The sequence below is a fragment of the Chrysemys picta genome, chromosome 12, assembly GCF_011386835.1.
Source record: "Chrysemys picta bellii isolate R12L10 chromosome 12, ASM1138683v2, whole genome shotgun sequence".
Lineage (NCBI taxonomy): Eukaryota > Metazoa > Chordata > Testudines > Emydidae > Chrysemys > Chrysemys picta.
The window spans coordinates 185236-205301 of record NC_088802.1 but is presented as its reverse complement, the minus strand read 5'-3'; the positions used below and the strand labels follow the sequence as shown (position 1 = coordinate 205301).

At 61.1% G+C, this 20066-nt stretch overlaps 2 protein-coding genes across 8 annotated transcripts in view; one reads left to right on the top strand and one right to left on the bottom strand.

The window, feature by feature from the left end:
- Window positions 1–3221: 3221 nt before the first annotated feature.
- LOC101946852 (H-2 class II histocompatibility antigen, E-S beta chain-like) lies at window positions 3222–9148 on the bottom strand. Its single transcript, XM_065563935.1, has 6 exons — window positions 8953–9148; window positions 7920–8192; window positions 6660–6941; window positions 4191–4301; window positions 3963–3986; window positions 3222–3613 (listed from the first exon to the last, which is right to left on the bottom strand). The coding sequence occupies exons 1-6, from the start codon at window positions 9056–9058 to the stop codon at window positions 3600–3602; spliced, it is 810 nt and encodes a 269-aa protein (XP_065420007.1). The 5' UTR covers window positions 9059–9148; the 3' UTR covers window positions 3222–3599.
- A 956-nt stretch (window positions 9149–10104) lies between these two features.
- Window positions 10105–20066, top strand: part of LOC101944018 (HLA class II histocompatibility antigen, DR alpha chain-like) — a 41656-nt gene continuing 31694 nt past the window's right edge. For 5 of the 7 annotated variants that reach the window (XR_010591948.1, XR_010591947.1, XM_065563941.1 and 2 more), the window contains exon 1: window positions 18949–19106. Coding sequence is in view for 4 of the 7 variants with exons in the window: in XM_065563941.1 (XP_065420013.1) it covers window positions 19025–19106 (82 nt within the window). In the remaining 3 variants the exon portion in view is untranslated. Of the gene's footprint in view, window positions 11544–18948; window positions 19107–20066 lie in introns of those variants that run through there. The other 2 variants (XM_065563944.1, XM_065563943.1) reach the window with 2 other exon arrangements.

The following is a 20066-nucleotide window of genomic DNA, read 5'->3' as shown; positions in this document are numbered from 1 at the left end:
GTTCTCTCCCCAGCTCTGGGAGGGGAGTGGGGTCTAGTGGATCAGTGCAGGGGGGGCTGGGAGCCAGGACTCCTGGGTTCTGTCCTGGCTCTGGGAGGGGAGTGGGGTCTAGTGCGTAGGGACTGGGAGGCAGGACTCCTGGGTCCTATTCCAAGCTCTGCGAGGGGAGTGGGGTGTAACGGTTAGAGCTGGGAATCCAGGACCCCTTGGTTCTATCCCCAGCTCTGGGAGGGGAGTGGGGGCTGGTGGGTTAGAGCAGGGGGGGCTGAGAGTCAGGACTCCTGGGTTCTCTCCCTGGCTCTGGGAGGGGAGTGGGAGCTGGTGGGTCAGAGCAGGGGGGGTTAGGAGCCCAGACTCCTGGATTCTCTCCTGGCTCTGGGAGGGGAGTGGGGCTGGTGGATCAGAGCAGGGGGGGCTGGGTGGCTCAGTGGCGTCTGACAAGTCCCTTACTCTCAGTGTCCCCCCCCGTACCGTGGGGTGAGGACACCGACCGGGGCTGCATTTCACTCGCAGTTTACTCCTCTCCAGTGCAGGTGTGGGGCTGGGCCAGGCCCCCGGGTGCCAGCCAGGCTGCAGGCCCAGGGGGTTTTGGGTGGAAAGTCCCTGGCACCGAAATGACGCCCGCCCCTGGGACCTGGTGTCTCACTGACGCACAAACAGGCAGTGACGCTGGGCCAGGGTTAGCGCCTCCGGGGCTCGGTCAGTGGCAGCGCGGCATCAACCCGGCATCACCGGGTGCTGGGCAGAGTCGGGGCAGGAGGCCCAGGGAGCAGAGTGTGGTGGATGCTGCTGGGGCCCGGGGCTGGAGGGCTCAGAACCATCCCGTGGGGGGTGGGGGAGGAAGTGAAACCAGGTGAGGGGAAAGCAGACATCAGTCTGTCCGTCTGTCCACCCACAGGCGGATGGGGTGTGAAACGACGTAGAGCATTAACCCTTTCTGGGTCGCGGGGCTGGAGAAACGTCTCCACTGGGCTGTGGGCAGTTGCACGGGGACTTTCACGCTGACCCCGGATTGACGGCCCTGGACTGCCAAGGCCCCATGTCCCGGCCCCGGCCCCCTGAGCCAGCCAGTCCCTGCCCTGAGGCTGGATCAGAGCCCCCAGCCCCCAAAGGGCAGAGGCCCCTGTGACAAACTGGGACTGTTCTTACGGTGGTCTGTGAATGCTGACAGGGGAGTGTGGCTAGGATAGTCTGCATTGGGGGATGGGAGACTGACCGACGGAGAATACCTGAGCGTGTAACATGAGAACCCAGGAAGGGGTTAGAGGCCAGGTGACACCTTGGCCCGGGAAACCGAACAAAGAGGAGAGGGAGTTTCAGAGCTGGCTAGTGACATGGCTGGGAGGCAGACGGGGCTCTGACCTCCCAAGGGGGCTGGGGTGCCCTGAGACCCCAAGATGTACCTAATTGGGGGAGGGGGTCCTGTTGTCTGTGCCTGCAAGACCTGTCTTGGACTGTGTTCGTGTCGTCTAAATAAACCTTCTGCTTTACTGGCTGGCTGAGAGTCATGGTGAATTGCAGGAAGCCGGGGGTGCAGGGCTTGGTGTCCCCCAACACTCTGTGACAGCCCCGTGTCCCATCCCCGACCCCCTGAGCCAGCCAGGCCCGTCAGTGCAGCCCCCCACCCGGCCCGTCAGTGCAGCCCCATCCACTTGCCCCCCAGACGGAGCCTGCGCAGGGAAAGCCGAGGGGGCCGCGCTCAAGGGCTGGAGTCAGCAGGGCCCGGACTCAGAGCTGGGCTGGAACCCAGGAGTCCTGACGCCGTGGGGCTGCCGTAGCTCCATGATAGTTACATTGTGACACAGACTTTGGTTAGCACAGCGGCAGGACGGTGAATAGCTGGGGGGTGGGGTGAGGGGCAGGGCTAGGATGGTCCGTGTGGGGCGCTGGAGAGAGGAGACTCCATGGCGGGGGGAGGGGCAGGGGCAGGGCCGGATGGTCCGTGTGGGGCGCTGGAGAGAGGAGACTCCAGGGCTGGGGGGGGCCGTTGGCCAGCAGTAGGAGCAGCAGGCCAGTCGCTGAGTGACTCACCCAGATTCACGCCCTCGTCCTGTCCCCTCCCCCCTTCCCGCGGAGACAGCCCATGGGAGCAACTGAGGCCTCGTCTCCCCACTCTGTGGAACGCTCCCCCACCAGGATCCCAGAGCTCATTGCACCCGATAGCAGTGGGGCCAATTCCCCCCCAGAAATGCAACCACCTCTGGGGTGGGGCCTGGCAGCTGGGAAACAGCACATGTCACTTTGGGACAGGAAGTGACAGCAACTCCAGTACCCAATGGAAGGAGCGGGGGGAAGGGCCACGGGAGCGTTAATAGCCACGGGGGAGGGGGAATGTGAGCACCCAGCCCACATAGCTGGGACCCCACAGTCAACCCCCCAAGCGGGATGTGGGACTCTGACTGGGATGGGGCTCCGTTGTCACTGGTGAGTCTCTGTGCCCCTGGGGTGTTTGGACCCCTGGATAACAACTGCCCTGCCCCATAGCCAGGGCCGGCTCCAGGCACCAGCTTGCCAAGCAGGTGCTTGGGGCGGCCACTCCGGACAGGGGCGGCACGTCCAACTATTCGGCGACAATTCGGCGGACGGTCCCTCACTCCCACTCAGAGCGAAGGACCTCCCGCCCAATTGCCGCCGCAGATCACGATCGTGGTTTTTTTTTTTTTTTTTTTGCGCCGCTTGGGGCGGCAAAAACCATGCAGCCAGCCCTGCCCATAGCCCAGCTCACTGACAGCCCCCCCCCATCCCAGCCCGGCTGGGCCTGTCGCTGCCCCCCAGGCCGGGGTGTCCGTGCTGTGGGGCTGCAGCCTGGGCTCTCCAGGGGGCGGGAGCATCTCCCCCATGCAGCTGCCTCTCCCTGGGAAAGGGGCTTGGGGGTCCCGCTCCCCACGGCCTCCTCCCTGCTGCCCCCACCCCTGGGGAAGGAACCGGTCTGCACTGGGACTGGTAACCCACAGCCCCCCCAGGAGTCACTCCCACCCCCAGAGCCCCCTCTGGGGTCCTGCCTCCTTCCTCCAGTCAGATCCAGCCCTGCCCAGGCCCCTCCCCAGCACAACAACCCTGATCCCTCCAGCCTCTAAATGGCCCCATGGTGTGTCTGGGGAGTCCCCCCCCAGGGCAGCTGCTCTGTGCCCTGCGTCCCCTCCCCGCAGCCAGAGCCCAGAGGGCCTAGAGCCCCCAGCCCTGTCCCGGCCCCAGGGGAGCAGTGAGCATGGAGCCAAGGAGAGGGGGGGCTGGGGATGGTTTATTAGGGTGCAGCAGTTCTAACAGCGCCCGGCCTCGGTCCGGCTTCCCCCCAGGTTGCGGAGCAGCATCCCCCAAAGGTTCCCCGAGGGCAGCAGGGTCAGTGAGAGGGAACATGGGGCTGGGCTGGGGCAGGGAAAGGGTTAACGCAGGAGGGGTCACCCCCAGGGCCCTGCTGGGACTGAGGGGCAGGGACGGGTCCCCAGGCGGGGGCAGCGCGGGCTGGAGCCGGGCAGAGCGCGGGGAGCAGACGGGGACAGGAAGGGACCGGCCCCAGGTTCTGCATTCTCCGGGCTGGGCGAGGGGCTGGGGGAGACGGACGGAAACTCCTGCCGGCCGAGGGATCCGACGCCCAGGATCTAAGTCAGGAGCCCTGCAGGGAGAGGGGAGAGAAATCAGCTGTGGGGCTAGTGGGACGGATGGGGGATTTTCTCTGCCAGGCCCCAGGGCGCCCCAGTGACTCTGCCCGGAAGCCGCAGGGCTGGGCGATGCTCGGCAGGACCCAGGACCCTCTGCCCCCGGGAGCAGCTCGGGGATCGACCAAGGGAGCCGCAGACTCCTCCTCCGTGGGGCCAGCGCCCCATTGCCCAGCTGCCCAGGGGCTGAGCCGGGCGGGGGTCAGGGGCCAAGGGGCAGAAGCAGCCGCCCCATGGGAACCCCAGGCAGCCTGTGCTCAGTGTGGGGGGAGGCGGGTTTAACGGGGGGAGGAGGATTGAAATTACCTGCAGGTTGGGGAACGGGGCGCCCTGAAAAACAAAGAGAAACATGGTCAGAGCCTTGGGCAGGGGGAGCCGGTTCCTGGGGGTCAGAGCTCCAGCCCCTGCCCCATGGCATGGAACTCCCCTCACTAGGAACCCAGCCCCCTCCAGCCCCCAGATTCCCCTGAGCCCCCCACCCCCACATACCCCCAGAGACCCCCTGGTGCCTCGCCCCCGCCCGGAGCCATTCACCTTTCTTATTCTTCAGGTAGATGAGGAGTCCGGGCGCCAGGAAGATCAGCCCCAGCACGAAGCCCCCGACCCCCGTCAGCATCTTGCTCCTGGCAGAGTCAGACTGCGCCTCTGAAACAGGGACATGGAACGGGCCGGGTCAGAGCCAGGGGCCTCCAGGCCGGGCTCCCGTCTGTGCCAGTGACCGGCGCCGGCCGGGTCAGAGCCAGGGGCCTCCAAGCCGGGCTCCCATCCGCACCAGTGACCAGCGCCGGCCGGGGCAGAGCCAGGAGCCTCCAGGCCAGGCTCCCGGCTGTGCCTGTGACCGGCACCGGCCGGGACAGAGCCAGGGGCCAGAGCCCACAGGAGCAGCTATGGGACAATCTGCCCCACGTCCGGGCTCCTCCTGGTCTGGGATTGTCAGAGATCGGCTCAGGCCCTGCAGTGCGAGGTCTGAGATCCCTGCCCATTGTCAGCGTGAAATGGTCTAGCCCTGGATACTCCTGTCAGTAGGGTGATGAGACAGCAAATGTGAAAAATCGGGACGGGGGTGGGGGGTAATAGGAGCCTATATAAGAAAAAGACCCAAAAATCGGGACTGTCCCTATAGAATCGGGACATCTAGTCACCCTACCTGTGAGCCACAGAAATGGCCAACCCCTTTGTGAACCTTGCTCAGCTCTTGGGTCCGTTATATCCTGTGGCAGTGAGTTCCACAGAGTAACTACACAGAGTGTGGAAAACGTCCTTCCTTTTACCAGGTGTGAATTTGCCCCATTTCCATTCCATCGAGTGTCCCCTTGTCCTTGTGCTGTGAGACAGGGAGAACAGACGCTCCCAGCCCAGGTCAATAGATTTGGGTTAGCAGGGCTCGTACAAGTGCTCTAAAAATTGTGAGTAGCATAGGCGCCAACTCCGTGGGTGCTCCGGCGTTGGAGCACCCCCAGGGAAAAATTGGTGGGTGCTCTGCATCCACCGGCAGCTCCCCGCGGAGTGGAGCAGAGCTGAGCTGGGGCAGGGAGCGGTTCCTCTGCCCCCACCCAAGGGTTACTTCCTGTGCCACCCCCACCCTCCTCTGTTCCACCTCCTTCCCTGAGTGCGCCGCTGCCACTCCGCTTCTCCCCCCTCCCTCCCAGGCTTGCCAGGGAGGAGGGGAAATGCGGTACGCCCGGGGGAGGAGGCGGGGCTGGGGATTTGGGGAAGGGGTTGGAATGGGGGCAGGGAAGGGGCAGAGTTGGGGCAGGGCAAGCACCCACCGGCGCTGCGTAAAGTCGGCACCTATGGTGAGTAGGGTTGCTGCTTTTGCTAAGCACAAGCATAAATGTAAAAATATGGATGTAACTGTTAAAACTGTAGAAGAAAAATTCCCCCCACAAAAGCAGTGTCCTTTTCCAAATCGGCCAAACCTTATACTGCTAAAACCATTGAATCTCTGCTGTAACAGGAAATCATTCGTGCGTGTACTTCCATGTGCAATTCTCCAATCTGGCCAGTACAAAGCCCAGATGGATCATGGCATCTTAGTACTGATTATCAAAAATTACATGAAGTGTCTCCAGCTGTTACAGCTGTTGTTTCCAAAATGCCTAATCTAATTAATCTGTAAATCCCAAAGCAAAATGGTTTTCTACCATTGGCACCTGTTGGGTTTGAATATAACTATACGCTTTAGATAATGAGATCAGCACTTCTGGAAGAGTGCTCCCAGGGTGGACATGCATCAGTACTTTACCCCGAACCTAAATTCTCATGAGCGTTGAAATGTAAGAAATACAGCAGCAAATGAATTCCATGATATTGAGCAGTCAGCACACCCCACCTCAACCCATTGCAGTAGTAACTAAAGCAGCACCCTGGATTTCCACTCCGCACACGGAGTATAAAAACCAGGACGTGAAATTAAAGTTTTAAATAAAACCAAAGTTATCAATAAATACTTCACAGTGCTCAGAGCAGGGAAATCGAGCTTCCTACGGAAAACTCCAGCAGGAACCACTCCCGTAGATTGATGGTCAATCCATGACAGGGCAACAGACTCTAACAGCATCTCTAGGAGGATGTGACTAGTACGTGGTACTAGGTGTAGGTGTAACTAGGGGTTGTATGTGCTGTGACATTTATAACTTTGTTGGTAACCTTAATAAAACTGCTAAAAGACAGGTGCTCTTGTATGTGTTAGGTGCCTATGGTTCCATGTGTTCCTATGGGCTCTAAATCCAGAACAAAGAAGTGGGCTGTAGTCCACGAAAGCTTATGCTCAAATAAATGTGTTAGTCTCTAAGGTGCCACACGGACTCCTGTTCTTTTTGCGGATACAGACTAACACAGCTGCTACTCTGAAATCTGTTGTTGAACTTGAGGCTGTAGCCCAGAGCTGAGCCCACTGGAATATAATTAACATTAAATAGAATAAAAGGCGACAGTAGACAGCACTTTGAAGTCTTGTCTTGGGCTGGTATTGGTGGGGGCTGGGTGACCCAGCACTCTTACCCCAGTGCACGGCGAGTGGTTCCCGCAGGCTGATGTGCTCCACCTGGCAGGTGTAGACGTCCCCGCGCCGGGGGCTCATCTCCAGCATCACCAGGATCTGGAAGGTCCAGTCTCCGTTCTGGAGCAGCTCCGTGGACACCACCCCGGCCGTCTGCTCCTGCCCGTTCTTCAGCCACTTGATCTCGATCCCCGAGGGGTAAAACCCCATCACCGAGCAAACCAGCAGGTCGGGGTGGAGCTGGGACCCCGATTTTGTGGGGGAAACTTTCACCTTGGGCTCAACTGGGGGGAGAGAGAGAGTGGGGCTGGGAAAGGGTCCAGAGACGGAGGGGGGCTCAGAGAGAACAGGTGCTCTCCCAGGGAAATATTCCCCCCCCTCCATATGTCTAGCACCTGCCTAAGGTGATGCTCCCCAGGGTGTGTGGAGTCCAATCCCCCACAACCATACACACGGCGCCTTTCCAGGACAGGGCATCTGACCCCCCCGATACACCTGGCAGGTGCCTGGGGCAGGGCACCCTGAATATGTGGGTCCCGTTCCCCAGTACATGTCCAGGACAGACAGGGCTCCCCATGGTGTGTGGGATCTGATTCCCCAGCCACCCCGTTCCCCCCTCACTGCCCCGGGGTGGGGCTGGTTCTCTCCTGCCCCCCGTTGCCCTGGGCAGGATCCGGCAGAAAGGGCCCGAGGAGGGGTCGTGTCCTGTCACTCCCATGCGGAGAGAGCCAGGGACTGTCTGATGCTCGGGGCCCAGGGAGACGGGGTCTCAGCCCAGGGACCAGGGGCTGCCCCCACCCCCTTGCCAGGGGTACTCCGAGGGGGAAGGGGCAGGGTTGGAAAGTTCTGCCCCATCGCAGGAAGGGGGGTAGGAGCTGCAGCAGCCGCCTGCTCCGGGGGGTCTGAGTCGGGGGCGCTGGGGGCTGAACCCCTCAGAGGGGTGGGGGGCTGGGAAGGGGGAGAGGTCAGCCTCCAAAGGCTGACCCGGGTGGGCTCTGCTCCCTGCAGACAGGGGGCGCCGCAGCCAGACTCGGGGGTGGTGGGGGGAGGGGGGGAGAAAGGGAGAGTCCGTCCCCCCGTTACCCCGCCCCAGCGCCTGCTGCCCCCCCCCGTAGCTCGAGACGTTCTGTTACCTCCTCCCCGCCCAGCTGGCGGACCGCGCCCATAGAGGGGGGGGCGCTGGGCAGGGCGTGTCCTGCTGCGGCCCCGCCCCCCGCGCTCACCGCTCTGGGCCCCGCCCCCAGAGCCCCGCCCCCGCTCACCTCGGCGGCCGACCACCTTCCCCGTCTGCGCTACCCCGTAGTTGTGCCGGCAGAACGTGTTCACCGCAGCCCGCATGTACGCCAGTGTCTCGGGCTGGCTGTTCCAGTACTCGGCGTCGGGCCGCCCCAGCTCCGTGTCCGCCACATACACCCCCAGGTCGCTGTCGAAGTGCACGATCTGCTGCTCGTTGTAGATGTAGCGCTGCAGGAGCCGGACCCGCTCGGTGCCGTTAGTGAAGTGACACTCCGCGTTCGCCTGATACACGAAACTCGCTGCGGGGGAGATGCGCTGCGCTCAGGGACCCGGCGCCCAGAGGATTCGGGGGCCTGGAGTCTTCCGCAGCGGGTCCTTCACTCGCTCCGGACGCCCCGGAAAATTCTCGGGGGCCGTGCGGGTCCCGGGGCAAATTGCCCCACTTCCCCCCCCCCTCGGCGGCCCTGCCGCCGCCTGCCCCGGGGCTCGGAGCCCAGCGGGGGGGCGGGGAACAGCCGGAGCCCCATGAGCCCCCGCCCCAAACCCCTCCCAGACCCCGGGGAGCCCGGTGGGCGGGCAAGGACAGTCACACCGAGCCCAGACCGGGGGCAAGTGCAACGCAGACTCAGGGCAGAGACACTGAGCGTGGGGGGACACAGGGGAAGGCAGGACGGGGCTCCCCGGGGCGCTGGGGTCCAACCCCCCCGGATACACCCAGCGCTGCCCAGGACGGGGCTCCCCGGGGCGCTGGGGTCCGACCCCCCCGGATACACCCGGCGCTACCCAGGACGGGGCTCCCCGGGGCGCTGGGGTCCAACCCCCCCGGATACACCCAGCGCTGCCCAGGACGGGGCTCCCCGGGGTGCTGGGGTCTGACCCCCCCGGATACACCCAGCACTGCCCAGGACGGGGCTCCCCGGGGCGCTGGGGTCTGATCCCCCCAGATACACCCGGGGCTGCCCAGGACGGGGCTCCCCGGGGTGCTGGGGTCTGATCCCCCCAGATACACCCAGCGCTGCCCAGGACGGGGCTCCCCAGGGCGCTGGGGTCTCTGCTCACCTTCGGGCTCCGTGCAATGAGCCAGGTGGGTTCTCAGCACCGCCAGTGTCACTAGCAGAGCCCCAGCCCAGCCGCTCCCGGCCCCCAGGATCCGACCCGCCCCCATCGCTGCTCCAGAGGGAGAGACCTGGAAAGGCGTCGGGACCCCCAGCCTGAGACCTTCTATGTCCAGCTCCGAGCACCAGCCCCGGGATGCTGCCCACGGCCCCGGGGATTGGGCGCCCCCAGCCCAGGGGCCAGTCAGCACCGGGTCTGGGCAGCATCACCAGTCGCCAGGCAGAGCCGGCCCCAGCAGGGCTCGGTTCCCTACTTCTCCCTCGTAGGGGGCAGAGCAGGGCCGGCTCCAGGCACCAGCTTAACAAGCAGGTGCTTGGGGAGGCCAAGGGAGAGGGGCGGCACCTGCGGCAATTCGGGGGCAGCAGGTCCCTCTCTCCCTCTAGGAGCGAAGGACCTGCCGCCGAACTGCCGCCGCCGATCGCGGCTTTTTTTTTTTTTTTTTTTGCTGCTTGGGGCAGCAGAAATACTGGAGCCGGCCCTGGCCTGGGGTCGGGCTGCAGGACTCGCCCGGCACCTGCCATGGTCCCGGGGCAGCTGGAGAGTGGGGCCAGCCCAGGGACCAGCCCCCACCAGAGCAGGGCCCCCAGCAATGGACCTGGAACCCTCCATCCCCTTCCCCGGTGCCTTGACCCTCTGCTGCAGGCTGGAGCAGGCCGGGTGTGTGTGTGTGTGTGTCGGGGGCTCTGGTTTGTTGGTGGTAAATTTAGTCCCAGGGGAAGGTTCGGGGCTGGCCCCACAGGCAGAAGTTCTGAGCTTCCCCCTCCCCCACCTCCACGGGCCTGAGTCCTGCCCCCCCCAGGACCCCACCAGAGAAGGGGGCTCAGTGTCCATGGGTCAGGCACAGCTCGGCCTCCCGGCTGCTCCCACCATCGATTTCCCTAAGGGGCTTCTCTGGCCCCCAGTCTCTGAGCCCCTCCCCCTCTCTGCTGCATTCACCTCCCATCCCGTAGGGCAGGGCCAGTGTCCCTACGGCCCAGCTGGGGAGGGAGGCCCAGAGAACTCAGTGACTGGCTGTGACGAAGTGGGACTGTTCTTAATGTTTCCTCTAAATACTGTGTGGGTGCCTCAGTTTCCCCTATGCATTTCTTAAGTCTCTATGTGGTGGGGAAAGGCCAGTGCGCATAAATCACTGACACTCTGTCTCCCTGGCAACAAATGGCCAGGGCCCCTTCGCCCCCTGCAAGGAAATAGCTAAAGGTGAACAAAGAGATCAGGTGACCTCCTGGCCCAGGAAAGAGACAAAGCTGGGAGAAGGAGGGGCTGGAGGGGGTTTCAGAGTTGGAGCTACCTGGGGACTAGGAGTGAGGGCAGACGTGGGTGTCTGGCTCTCTGAACCCCATAATGGACCCGGCCGAGGGATCCCGTTCACCGCCGTACCTACAAGCTCTGTTTTAGACTGTGTTCCTGTCATCTAATAAACCTCTGTTTCCCCGGCTGGCTGAGAGTCACGTCTATCTGCGAAGAGGGGGTGCAGGACCTTTTGGCTTCCCCAGGACCCCGCCGGGGCGGACTCGCTGTGGGAAGCGCACAGAGGGGCATATGCTGAATGCTCCCAGGAGAGACCCAGGAGGTGAAGCCATGTGAGCTTCTTGCCCTGAAGACAGTCTGCTCCGAGGGAGAGGAGGCTCCCCAAAGTCCTGACTGGCTTTGTGGGGAGCAGTTCCAGAGCATCGCCCGGGGACTCCGTGACAACTGGTGGCAGCGGTGGGATGTACTGCACCCCGTGAATGGCGCTTTTTGCAGTAAGTGACTGGGGAGCAGTAAAACAGAGGGGGGATAACGAGGACCAGGCGTGCTGAAGCTCAGAGAGGGACGGTTTCAGGGGGCGATTAACCCCTAGGAGTGTGTGACCAGTGAGAAGGACTGTTGGAGTAACGGGGTCCCCCTGAGGACTGCAGTGAGCAGTCTCAGGGGCGGAGGAGCTTGCCGCTCGACCTGGGAGAGAGAAGGACGTTTGCAGTAACAGGTTCCCCTGGGGATTGCAGCGAGCGGTCCCGGGGTGGAGGAGTCTGAAGCTCGACCCTGGCAAAGAGGTGGTGACCACGAGAAGGGCTGGCACACTAGGGGTTCTTCCTGGAAACTGTGGGGGAGCTGAGAGCACACGGGCCTCTGAGTCCAAAGCAACTTGGGAAGAGCGGAGTGCTGGCCTATCACCATCACCTCAAGAAGGACATTGTAATCCTGTGCAAAGAGAGGGTGACGCATTGGGAAGTTCCCCAAGGCCCAGTTCATCGTGCAGCTGGAGGACGAGGACCGCTCTAAGGAGCTGATTCCTGACTGAGATGGGGCTACAAGAGGATCTGGGAGCAGCTGGAGCAGTAGCCAGGCATCCCCAAGAGTCCTGTCCCCAACCAGACGGGGGTCTTCACACTCGGGTTCCCCATCGGGATCAGAGACAGATGGGACTGGAGCGGAGTCTGAGAGAGTGAGAGGACCGTGAGAGAGAGCGAGAGCCCGAGGAAAAGCGGCAGGAGAAGCAGCGGCAGCATGGACGGGCGCTGGTGGAGCGGAGAGGCATAGGGGGCTCCCCAGGGGTGAGTGGGGATAGACCCCGGGCTGCCAGTTCCGCAGGGAGCCTCGACACTAAATTGCTGCCCCTGGTTGGGGGGGGGGGGGGAATGTGGATGCTCACCACACGGCCTTCGAGCAGGCAGGTGATTTGAACCAGGGGGACCCTGTGGAAAAGCCCCGGTATCTAGCTCCCTTGCTGGGTCCCAAGGCCATAGACGCTGTCAGCCAGATGGGTGGGATGGTGGACAGGCTCCCACTCCTGGCCCTGGCCTATATGTTGGCGTGGAGTCTCCTGGGCTCAGGCCCCTCGGACCCCCAGTGGGAGCAGAAGGTGGCGGTCAATGGGGGGACATGCCTGGGGTGGCGAGACCCTGGAACAGAGAGAACTGTTGTCAGGCCCTGGGTGGTGCAGCCGCAGATGCTGAGGGGCTGTGTGACCTGGGTGAAGGTCCCCGGGACGAAGCCCCTCGCCCTGCCTATGGCCCGGATCCCTGTGCAGACCCAGGAGGGGTCGGGCTGGCTGGCCATTGGGGTTCTCCAGGATCTCGGCTGTGAGGTCCTGTTGGGGGGTGACTGTGTCTCTTTGGGACAGGATCCAGGCCCTGCTCCTGAAACGGCCGAGGATTTGAATTTGAATCCAGGGAACCAATTGGCTAAGAGGGAAATGGTCAGTGAAAATGCAAATGACCTGGCTGGCGGGGGGAGGGGCTGCTGGGCTCAGGATACCTGCCCACCTGTAACCAGACCCCTGGGGCTGAGTGGGGGGAGAGATGCTCCCCGCCCCCCTGCACACCGGAGAGGGGGCTCACGCTGGCTCTGATGCTGTGACCAGAGCAGAGAGCTCGCTGCCTGTCCCCACTGGGACAACAAGGACAGTGCTGGGCACGGTGGGAGCTGAGACCCCAGCTGAGTGGGGGGACACAGGCAGGGCAGGTCGGCTGCCAACCAGGTTTGCCTGGTCCAGACGTGCTGCTGGGAAGTGATTACACAGCAGGGATGGAGCGACCAGGGACAGGGCTCAGGGGGCTGTGACCCCAGGCCCAGCCAGCGAGAGGGAGCAGGTCCCACTCCCTTCCCCAGCAGCTGATTTCCAGCCTGAGCTGCAGAAGGATCCCTCCTTGGAGAAGCTGAGGGAACTTGCTGGCCACAGCGCTGCAAACCCCCTTGGGGACGGCTGCAGGGACAGAGTCCTGTGGGAGAAGGGATTCCTGTACCGGGAATGGGCTCCCCAAGGGGAAGTAGAACTGGGGGAAATCGGGAGGCAGCTGGTGATGCCCCAGAAATCCACAGGGTTCTTCCCGTTCGAGCTGCTGTAGGGAGGAGAGTGAGGGGACCCCTGGACCCGGAAGGGGAGGATTGGGAGGAGAAGGGGGAAGACCCCTGGTGGATCTCTTCCCTGAGGTGGGAGCCAATCTCCCCATCAGGTGTTCCCCGTTCAGAGTCACTGGGAAAGGAGCCCAGAACCTGGAGAGAGAGGTCAAGGACATGCTGGCTTTAGATGGGATCCAGCCGTTCAACAGCCCCTGGGCCTCACCCGTGGGACTGGTCCCCAAGGAAGACGGGATGATCTGGTTTGTGGGGACTATCGGAAGCTTAAAGCCGTCACCGTGTCCGATGCCTACCCCACGCCTAGGCCTGGGGAGATTCTAGACAAGCTGAGGGGGAGGGAGAACTTGGCCCTGGCGTACATCGATGACGTGTGTGTCTTTAGCCAGACCGGGGAGGAACAGGTTTCCCAGGTGATGAGGGTGCTGGGCTGCCTCAAGGAGGTGGGACTGACGGTAAAAGCCGAGAAGTGCAAGGTGGAGATGATCAGAGATTGGCCCATTCCCCAGACCAAGAAACAAGTCCAGGCTTTTATCAGGATGGTGGGGTGCTACCGGAGGTTTGTACCTCACATTAGCCCCCTAGCTGCCCCCATCCTGAGCTATGTGAGAGGGGTAAGCCAGACGAGGTGGTCTGGACCGAGCAGGGCCAGAGGGCTCTCTGTGCACTGAAGGAGGCTCTAATCCAGGGCCCAGTAAATCTGGTTAACCCAGACTTTGCCAAGCCCTTTGCAGTGTTCACCGACGCCTCAGACGCAGGGCTGGGCACGGTGCTGATGCAAGCCGATGCTGAGGGGGGGAGACAACCCATCGGGTACCTGAGCAGGAAACGGCTGCCCTGGGAGCAGAACTGTGCGGCCTCAGAGAGGAAATGCCTGGCCATGGGGCAGGCCCTTAGAAAGCTGCAGCTGTATTGTTTTGGGCGGCGTCACATGCAAGGGGCTGATGCCGAGCTGCTGGGGACAGAGACACCTGTTCAGAGGGTGGCCAAGGTCAAGATGGGGGCTCTTAACCGAGAGCTCGAATTGCAGCCCTCCAAACTGGAGCGCTGGGAAAAGACCCAATCTCAGTTTAGACCCCAGGGGTATTGGGGTGGCAAAAGGGTACAGGCCGCATAAACCTTCCCACATGCAGCCTGCAAGCGCCATCAACCACAACAGACCCACGGGACGGTGTGAAGCGGGAAGGGCCTGGTGTAACTCCCACCAAGGAATAGGAGAGATGATGGGGCATCCATGGGAACATTGTTGGGTTCGAACTTCCCCAGGTCACTGGCTAAAGTGACCCTGCTCAGTTCGGTCTCGAAGGGGGGAGAGATGTGACGAAGTGGGACTGTTCTTAATGTTTCCTCTAAATACTGTGTGGGTGCCTCAGTTTCCCCTATGCATTTCTTAAGTCTCTACGTGGTGGGGAAAGGCCAGTGCGCATAAATCACTGACACTCTGTCTCCCTGGCAACAAATGGCCAGGGCCCCTTCGCCCCCTGCAAGGAAATAGCTAAAGGTGAACAAAGAGATCAGGTGACCTCCTGGCCCAGGAAAGAGACAAAGCTGAGAGAAGGAGGGGCTGGAGGGGGTTTCAGAGTTGGAGCTACCTGGGGACTAGGAGTGAGGGCAGACGTGAGTGTCTGGCTCTCTGAACCCCATAATGGACCCGGCCGAGGGATCCCGTTCACCGCCGTACCTACAAGCTCTGTTTTAGACCGTGTTCCTGTCATCTAATAAACCTCTGTTTCCCCGGCTGGCTGAGAGTCATGTCTGTCTGCGAAGAGGGGGTGCAGGACCCTTTGGCTTCCCCAGGACCCCGCCGGGGCGGACTCGCTGTGGGAAGCGCACAGAGGGGCATATGCTGAATGCTCCCAGGAGAGACCCAGGAGGTGAAGCCATGTGAGCTTCTTGCCCTGAAGACAGTCTGCTCCGAGGGAGAGGAGGCTCCCCAAAGTCGTGACTGGCTTTGTGGGGAGCAGTTCCAGAGCATCGCCCGGGGACTCCGTGACACTGGCCCAGGGTCACACAGTCTGTGGCAGGGCCGGGAATGACCCCGGGGCTCCTGGGTCCCAGGCCAGCTATGGCGACCAGACAGTAAATGTGAAAAATTGGGACAGGAGGTGGGGGTAATAGGAGCCTATATAACAGTGAAATCCTTGCTGATCTTAAACGCAAAAAAGAAGCTTACAAGAAGTGGAAGATTGGACAAATGACCAGGGAGGAGTATAAAAATATTGCTCAGACATGCAGGAGTGAAATCAGGAAGGCCAAATCACAATTGGAGTTACAACTAGCAAGGAATGTTAAGAGTAAGAAGAAGGGTTTCTTCAGGTATGTTAGCAACAAGAAGAAAGTCAAGGAAAGTGTGGGCCCCTTACTGAATGAGGGAGGCAACCTAGTGACAGAGGCTGTGGAAAAAGCTAATGTACTCAATGCTTTTTTCGCCTCTTGTCTTCACGAACAAGGTCAGCTCCCAGACTGCTGCACTGGGCAGCACATCATGGGGAGGAGGTGACCAGCCCTCTGTGGAGAAAGAAGTGGTTCGGGACTATTTAAAAAAACTGGACGTGCACAACTCCATGGGGCTGGATGCGCTGCATCCGAGGGTGCTAAAGGAGTTGGCGGATGAGATTGCAGAGCCATTAGCCATTATCTATGAAAACTCATGGCGATCGAGGGAGGTCCCGGATGACTGGAAAAAGGCTAATGTAGTGCCCATCTTTAAAAAAGGGAAGAAGGAGGATCCGGGGAACTACAGGCCAGTCAGCCTCACCTCAGTCCCTGGAAAAATCATGGAGCAGGTCCTCAAGGAATCAATTCTGAAGCACTTAGAGGAGAGGAAAGTGATCAGGAACAGTCAGCATGGATTCACCAAGGGGAAGTTGTGACAAAGTGGGACTGTTCTTAATATTTCCTCTGAATACTGTGTGAGTGCCTCAGTTTCCCCTGTGCATTTCTTAAGTCTCTAGGTGGTGGGGAAAGGCCAGTGTGCATAAATCACTGACACTCTGTCTCCCTGGCAACAAATGGCCAGGGCCCTTCCCCCCCTGCAAGAAAATAGCTAAAGGTGAACAAAAAGCTCAGGTGACCTCCTGGCCCGGGAAAGAGACAAAGCCCAGAGAAGGAGGGGCTGGAGGGGGTTTCAGTTGGGTGCTCACTGGGGACTAGGAGTGAGGGCAGACGGGGGTATCTGGCTCTCTGAACCCCATAATGGACCGAGGGGTCCTGTTCGCCACTGTACCTACAAGCTCTGTTGTAGACTGTGTTCCTGTCATCTAATAAACCTCTGTTTTACTGGCTGGCCGAGAGTCACGTCTGACTGCGAAGTGGGGGTGCAGGACCCTCTGGCTGCCCCAGGACCCCGCCTGGGCGGACTCGCTGTGGGAAGCGCACGGAGGGGCATATGCTGACTGCTCCAAGGTCAGACCCAGGAGGTGAAGCCGTGTGAGCTTCTTGCCCTGAAGACAGTCTGCTCCGAGGCAGAGGAGGCTCCCCAAAGTCCTGACTGGCTTTGTGGGGAGCAGCTCCAGCATCGCCCGGGGACTCCATGACACAAGTCATGCCTGACTGACCTAATTGCCTTCTATGAGGAGATAACTGCCTCTGTGGATGAGGGGAAAGCAGTGGACGTGTTATTCCTTTACTTTAGCAAAGCTTTTGATACGGTCTCCCACAGTATTCTTGCCAGCAAGTTAAAGAAGTATGGGCTGGATGAATGGACTGTAAGGTGGATAGAAAGCTGGCTAGATCGTCGGGCTCAACGGGTAGTGATCAATGGCTCCATGTCTAGTTGGCAGCCGGTATCAAGTGGAGTAGTACCCCAAGGGTCGGTCCTGGGGCCGGTTTTGTTCAGTATCTTCATTAATGATCTGGAGGATGGCGTAGACTTCACCCTCAGATGACACTAAACTGTGAGGAGTGGTAGATATGCTGGAGGGTAGGGATAGGATACGGAGGGACCTAGGCAAGTTAGAGGATTGGGCCAAAAGAAATCTGATGAGGTTCAACAAGGACAAGTGCAGAGTTCTGCACTTAGGACGGAAGAATCCCATGCACTGCTACAGACTAGGGAACGAATGGCTAGGTAGCAGTTTTGCACAAAAGGATCTAGGGGTTACAGTGGACGAAAAGCTGGATATGAGTCGACAATGTGCCCTTGTTGCCAAGAAGGCTAACGGCATTTTGGGCTGTATAAGTAGGGGCATTGCCAGCAGATCAAGGAACGTGATCATTCCCCTTTATTCAACATTGGTGAGGCCTCATCTGGAATACTGTGTCCAGTTTTGGGCCCCACACTACAAGAAGGATGTGGAAAAATTGGAAAGAGTCCAGCGGAGGGCAACAAAAATGATTAGGGGTCTGGAGCACATGACTTATGAGGAGAGGCTGAGGGAACTGGGATTGTTTAGTCTCCAGAAGAGAAGAATGAGGGGGGATTTGATAGCTGCTTTCAACTACCTGAAGGGGGGTCCAAAGAGGATGGAGCTCGGCTGTTCTCAGTGGTGGCAGATGACAGAACAAGGAGCAATGGTCTCAAGTTGCAGTGGGGGAGGTCCAGGTTGGATATTAGGAAAAACTATTTCACTAGGAGGGTGGTGAAGCACTGGAATGGGTTACGTAGGAAGGTGATGGAATCTCCTTCCTTAGAGGTTTTTAAGGCCCGGCTTGACAAAGCCCTGGCTGGGATGATTTAGTTGGGGATTGGTCCTGCTTTGAGCAGGGGGTTGAACTAGATACCTCCTGAGGTCCCTTCCAACCCTGATATTCTATGATAAGTAAAAGACCCAAAAATCGGGACTGTCCCTATAAAATCAGGATATCTGGTCACCCTAAGGCCAGTGCCCCAACTGCTGAGCCAGCTCCTCTCCGGCCCCTCCAGCGCCTGACCCCTCCTGCTGGGCGCAGTGTGAACATCCAGCACGTTCGCTGCAGGGGAGGCGTGAGTTAGTGCCGGGGGGGCAGGGGCCAGGGACTAACGTGTCCACGCAGGGCCCAGTATCCCAGTCTGCCATGGATGATCCCCCAAAACCTGTCTGTGGTCTGGTCTACTCTTTACAGAGCTCTGTGGGTCAGGGGTGTGACACCCCCACCCCCAGCAGTGCAGAGCTGTGCCAGCCAAGCCCCCCATGTGCACACAGTCGTTCTGCAGAACAGGGCAGGTGTGGACCGGGTGAGTGTCGTGCGGGGAGGCGCAGTCACCACACTGGGGATAACCCCAACCGTCCCCCCCCCCCAGCAGTGTTGCGTCCACACCGGCAGTGGTGCTGGAACAATTTTTACAGTGGTGGTGCTGAATCATAGAATTATAGATTATAAGGTCAGAAGGGACCATTATGATCATCTAGTCTGACCTCCTGCACAAAACCAGGCCACAGAATCTCACCCACCCACTCCTGTAACAAACCCCTAACCTATGCCTGACTTATTGTAGTCCTCAAATCATGGTTTAAAGACCTCAAGGTGCAGAGAATCCTCCAGGAAGTGACCCGTGCCCCACACTGCAGAGGAAGGCGAAAACCCTCCAGGGCCTCTGCCAATCTGCTCTTGAGGAAAATTCCTTCCCCGCCCCAAATATGGCGTTCAGTTAAACCCTGAGCAGTCAGGGATCCCCAAACTTTTTACCTCACACCCCTCCGTTACCCCATCCATGCCCCCTCTCCCCAGAGCTGGGGCCAGGACTGGGCCGTGGCTCGGGGGGGGGGGGGGGAGGGAGGACATGGCTAGGGGTAAGGGGGCTGAGGCTGGGACCAAAGCTGGGGGTGGGACCAGAGTCCTGGGCGCAGGACTGGTGGCCAGGACCCCTTGCAAAAATTGGGCGTGCTGCAACACCCCCTAGACTCCTAGTTCCCTATGCGCACTGGGGACAAACACCCCCTGGCAGCCCTGTCCCCACACTGGGCTGGGCAGGGCCGCCCCTCTCTAGGCCCCCCCGTGCAGCCCCAGCCCCAGGACCTGGCGCCAGGCCGGGAATTTCTCCATCTCCTCTCGGCGAGGCTCAGCGCTGCTGCTCTGCCCGGTAACAGCCTGGTCGGCGCAGGGATTTCTGCCATTGGGCGCAGGCCCCTGGGCCGGGCTCCCCTGGCCAATGCCGGGTGCTGCCCCCAGCCCTGCCCCCCCCCGGGGTGTGACATGTGCCCCCCTGGACCCCTAGTGCTGCCGGCCCCACGCCCAGCCCAGTGCCCGGGGAGAGGAGATGGGCGCAGGACGGGGCGTCCCCATGGCCCAGCTGGCCCTACTCACCCTGCTGGCCCTGCCGGGCGCCAGGGCGGTGACAGGTACGGGCGGGGCGAGGGCTGGGACACCTGGGCCTGGGGGGCGGCTTCACCCCCATAGCGCCCGGCTCCCACCCCCAGGGAGGGGACAATGGGGGGCAGGGAGGGGTATGTGGGGGAGCCGGATTGGGGTGGGGGCTGCAGGGAGGAGGGTCTCACCCCAAAGTGGGGAGCGGATGGGGTGGGCAGGGAGGCGGATGGGGGCTGATCTGGGCAGGGTGGGGGCTGCAGGGAGGAGGGTCTCACCCCCATGCCAGCGGGGGAGGGGAGGCAGGGGCAGCAGAGGGATCGTGGGGAAGGTGCTGAGGTTTGGGTACGACACAGCCCTGCCCTAGGGGTGCAGCCCCCCTTCCCCACAGAGACTCGGGGGCTGACCCCTCCCAGGGGGGCGCCAGGCACATGGGGAGAGGGGGAATGTTCCCCAAAGAGCCGCACCAGGGTCAGACCCTGCTGAGCAGTGAGTGCGTCTGTCCAGAGCAGGGAGCCCCTGTCCCCGCTCCCCAGCCTGGCTCCATTGTCCCCCGTCCCCACCAGGGCTCAGACCCACGTGGGGGGGGGGGGGGGGCTCTGTGGGGCCAACTCTCTCCTTGGCTAGTGATGGTGGGTTCCCTCCTTTGCAGTTGCTCGGTGAGATCCTGCCTGGCGAGCTGGGGTCAGCGAACGACTCCCTAGGATGTAGGTGCCCAACTCCCTTGGGCCCTGGGTTGGACCCCCAGCCAGACCCCTCCCCCTCCCGGAGTGTGTCTGACCCCCTAGTGCAGCTTTAATGTCTGGCTGGGGAGTTCCCGGGTCTCCCAGTGACCAGCCCTGGGGTATGAGTGTCGGGGGCCAGGGACTGAAATCGCCCCGAGAACCAGGTCATGGTGACACCGGGACATGGAACCAGCCCCACGCACAGACGGGAGACTGAAATGTCCTGCAGCCACAGCCCCCACCTCCCCCCAGGAGCCGCTTAGGGCAGGG

Excerpts from the sequence above, each read along its gene's own strand:
- LOC101946852 (XM_065563935.1), bottom strand. The coding sequence starts at position 9,058 with ATGGGGGCGGGTCGGATCCTGGGGGCCGGGAGCGGCTGGGCTGGGGCT. Across the intron at positions 8,193-8,952 it reads TCATTGCACGGAGCCCGAAG|CGAGTTTCGTGTATCAGGCG; the intron begins GTGAGCAGAGAC and ends TCTCCCCCGCAG. Across the intron at positions 4,302-6,659 it reads ACCACTCGCCGTGCACTGGG|AGGCGCAGTCTGACTCTGCC; the intron begins GTAAGAGTGCTG and ends TCCCTGTTTCAG.